The sequence below is a fragment of the Propithecus coquereli genome, unplaced genomic scaffold (assembly GCF_000956105.1).
Source record: "Propithecus coquereli isolate 6110/MARCELLA unplaced genomic scaffold, Pcoq_1.0 Scaffold163, whole genome shotgun sequence".
In the NCBI taxonomy this organism is placed as follows: Eukaryota; Metazoa; Chordata; class Mammalia; order Primates; family Indriidae; genus Propithecus; species Propithecus coquereli.
The window spans coordinates 295906-299075 of record NW_012140858.1 but is presented as its reverse complement, the minus strand read 5'-3'; the positions used below and the strand labels follow the sequence as shown (position 1 = coordinate 299075).

The window sequence follows — 3170 nt, the reverse complement described above, 5'->3', positions numbered from 1 at the left end:
AAAACATGTGTTATGCATTGTGGTATGTAATGATTTAAAAGTAAAAGCAAGTGTTTGATACATAAGAAAAATGAATCCACTTTAATATTTGTAAGCTGTCCTCATTTTAGATGTGGACGAGTGTGCAGTTGGATCAGACTGCAGCGAGCATGCATCTTGCCTGAATACAAATGGATCCTACATATGCTCGTGTATCCCACCATACACAGGAGATGGTAAAAACTGTGCAGGTAACTAATATATGTATAACTGGAAATTCCTATTTCAATGTCTTTGTTCAAATATATGTTTTAAGTGTGTTATTTTAAAATAAGACAATAGTTTCAACTTCAAAGGGCACGCAGCTAGGTGGACAAGATAAAATACCTTATAAAAGACACATAAGTAACAACTAAAGGTGCTTTAAAATAGCATTGTGCCTCTCCCAACTTCCTAATTGCTGGAAAACAAAACCGAGAGCTAACTATACTGCCAGAATGTTGAAAAAATGTTTACATAGTACGAGAATAATGGAGTAGATTTAGAAATATAATCAGTGGCCTTTCTGCCTCAGAGCGAAGAATGTGCTTTATCATAGCTTTACTAGCAATATCTTTTCTCTGCCTTGTTCACATAAAATCGTATCATTGAAAACATAGATATCTTGTCTTACCACATCTCTATATTTTGTAATAACTTGGGAAATACTGGCTCATTTTTCAACCCATTGATGTCTTTCTACATTTATTATGAGGAGTAACTACCAGAAAACATTAAGATAGAAAGTAAAGGAGAATTTAAAATAGTGAACCAAATCATCTGGCTGTTGGTCCCCAAAGTAAAATGCTGCAATTCGGGACAGAGAGAAAAGTCTTAGGAGTTATACGTGATCTAGAGATCATGTTTCCCACTATAACACACACACTCAAAGGGAGAGAATAAAAACAACAGTAACAACAAAAGTGACGTGTCAGTGAATCAGACAATAGAAATTGGAACAGGAAATGTCTGAAGTTAAACAGAGTATATCGAATGTTTATGCATACATCATCCTGGTCTCAAACCGAAATATTGTGTACTATTCAAAAACAAGTCACAAGACTTGCCTAGGGAAATATCTGATTTAGATGCATTTCTTCTCTTTAAAGGATGAGTAAAATTAGATAAAATTAAAAACATTTCAAAATTATTTCTGCTCAAAGAGAGGAAAGATAATCCTGAAGACTCAGAATATGGCACTGAAAATGACTTAATACAGGAATCAAAAGAAAATTTCAGAAGACTGCTTGTATGTCATAGGAGACAAAGAGGCATACTTTTATTAAAAAATTTTTAAGAAGCAAAGCCCGAGGGAGAAAAGATGCTAAGATTAAAACAGGGCAGAAAGAAAGGCCAACACTAGTGAAAGAAAAGCAAACACATCAGATAGTGAGTGAGCTTTGCAGTTCACCATAGGTTTGGCCTAAATAGATATTCTAAATTTGGGTTCAAATTGTATGCACATGTTGTAATTTATTATTGAAATATAAGATAAATTATGTATTTACATTAGCAGAGATGTACATGTGGGAATGGTAAGAGTTTATGATGAATTCAAAAAGCATAGTTTTAATCTATATGTGCACAGTCAAATAAAATTCAATTTAAATAATGTCTTCAAAGACTCTTAATTATAAAGCCATACAAATTCCTTGAGGAAATATTCAAATTATTAAAGCAGAAGAAAAAGTTGAAATCATCTGTAATCCCACCACCCAGAAATACCTACTGTTGGAAACCAGAGGTATATACCTGCAATATTTTTCTGTGTGCTATCTATGTACTTATAAATATTATATGTATACACATATATAGATGTACATGTAAACACATGATATAAGCAGTTATTTTAGCTGTTTCATGTAATATTACATCATGCAAATTTTCTATGTCATGAAATAGTTTGAGAACATGGTTTATTATTGATATACAATAATTATAAGTATTTATTGACTATATGTGATATTTTGACACATGCATACAACGTGTAATGATCAAATCAGGATAATTAGGCTATCCATCACCTCAAACGTTTATCATTTATTTGTGTTGGAAACATTTCAAATCTTCTCTTCTAGCTATTTTCAAATATACAATAAATTATTGTTAACTATAGTCACCTACTATGCTATGAAACACGAGAACTTATTTCTTCTATAATGGTATGTTCCTCTAACTGTATGTCTTATAATTGCATTTACTTTTTTAGAAGGTTTCATTTAAACTCCTTGACTTATATAGCTCTGATGACCTTTAGAAAGATTGAACCAGTAAATATATCCTCCCCTTTTAAGAATTCAAGCGTTGTATTCACTCTTGTTGCTCAACATTAGCACCAAATCTTGCTTTAACGTTTTTACCTTCCTGGCAGTGGCAACTGACCCTGAATTTGTCCACAGGAGGGGCCCACAGTCTGTTTGGAAAGGGAGGCTGGGAACTACCCTGGAATCTGCTTTGTACAGCCTTTACGCCAGCTTGAGACCAAGTCAATTGCTCTTAAAAAATGAGTATGAGTTTGAGGGTGAATGAGAGGGGCTAAAGCCCTTCTAAGCCACGCTAGGGCATCACGAGTCGTTCCCCAATGAACAACAACCTTTCAGCCAGATAAATTTTATATATTTTTATTAGACATTGCCATTTCAAAATATTGTTTAAAAATGCCTATTATATATTCTATTCTAATGTCCAAAATGTCCCTGGCCTTCAATAGCTTTTTGCTCAGGATTTTAATGGATACTTTAAGTGTAGTGAAATTCTTTTGCTGTGAGACTTTGCATGGTTGTGTGAAAGCCACTTATTATTCTACCAAAACTGTTTCTTTGTTTCAAGAACCTGTAAAATGTAAGGCCCCAGGAAATCCAGAAAATGGCCACTCTTCCGGAGAGATTTATACGGTGGGGGCCGAGGTCACATTTTCATGTGAGGATGGATACCAACTGATGGGAGTGACCAAAATCACATGTTTGGAGTCTGGAGAATGGAATCACCTAATACCATATTGTGAAGGTATGTTTAGTACATTTGCCATGTTTATTGTGTTTGGAAATCCTACCATAGTAAGGTGAAGACATGTCTAGTGTTGTGTTGTATCGATGTTCTTTGTATTTGAAACCCAACTCTTAGGCTTATCTCTAAACATGACAAAATAAAAT

The 3170-nt window shown here is 33.9% G+C and overlaps 1 protein-coding gene across 1 annotated transcript in view; it reads left to right on the top strand.

Moving 5' to 3' along the window:
• SVEP1 (sushi, von Willebrand factor type A, EGF and pentraxin domain containing 1) overlaps positions 1-3170 on the top strand; it is a 239569-nt gene that overhangs the window by 173167 nt on the left and 63232 nt on the right. Inside the window, exons 27-28 of the mRNA XM_012641129.1 lie at positions 111-230; positions 2848-3024. Coding sequence (XP_012496583.1) covers positions 111-230; positions 2848-3024 — 297 coding nt within the window. The remainder of the gene's footprint in view (positions 1-110; positions 231-2847; positions 3025-3170) is intronic.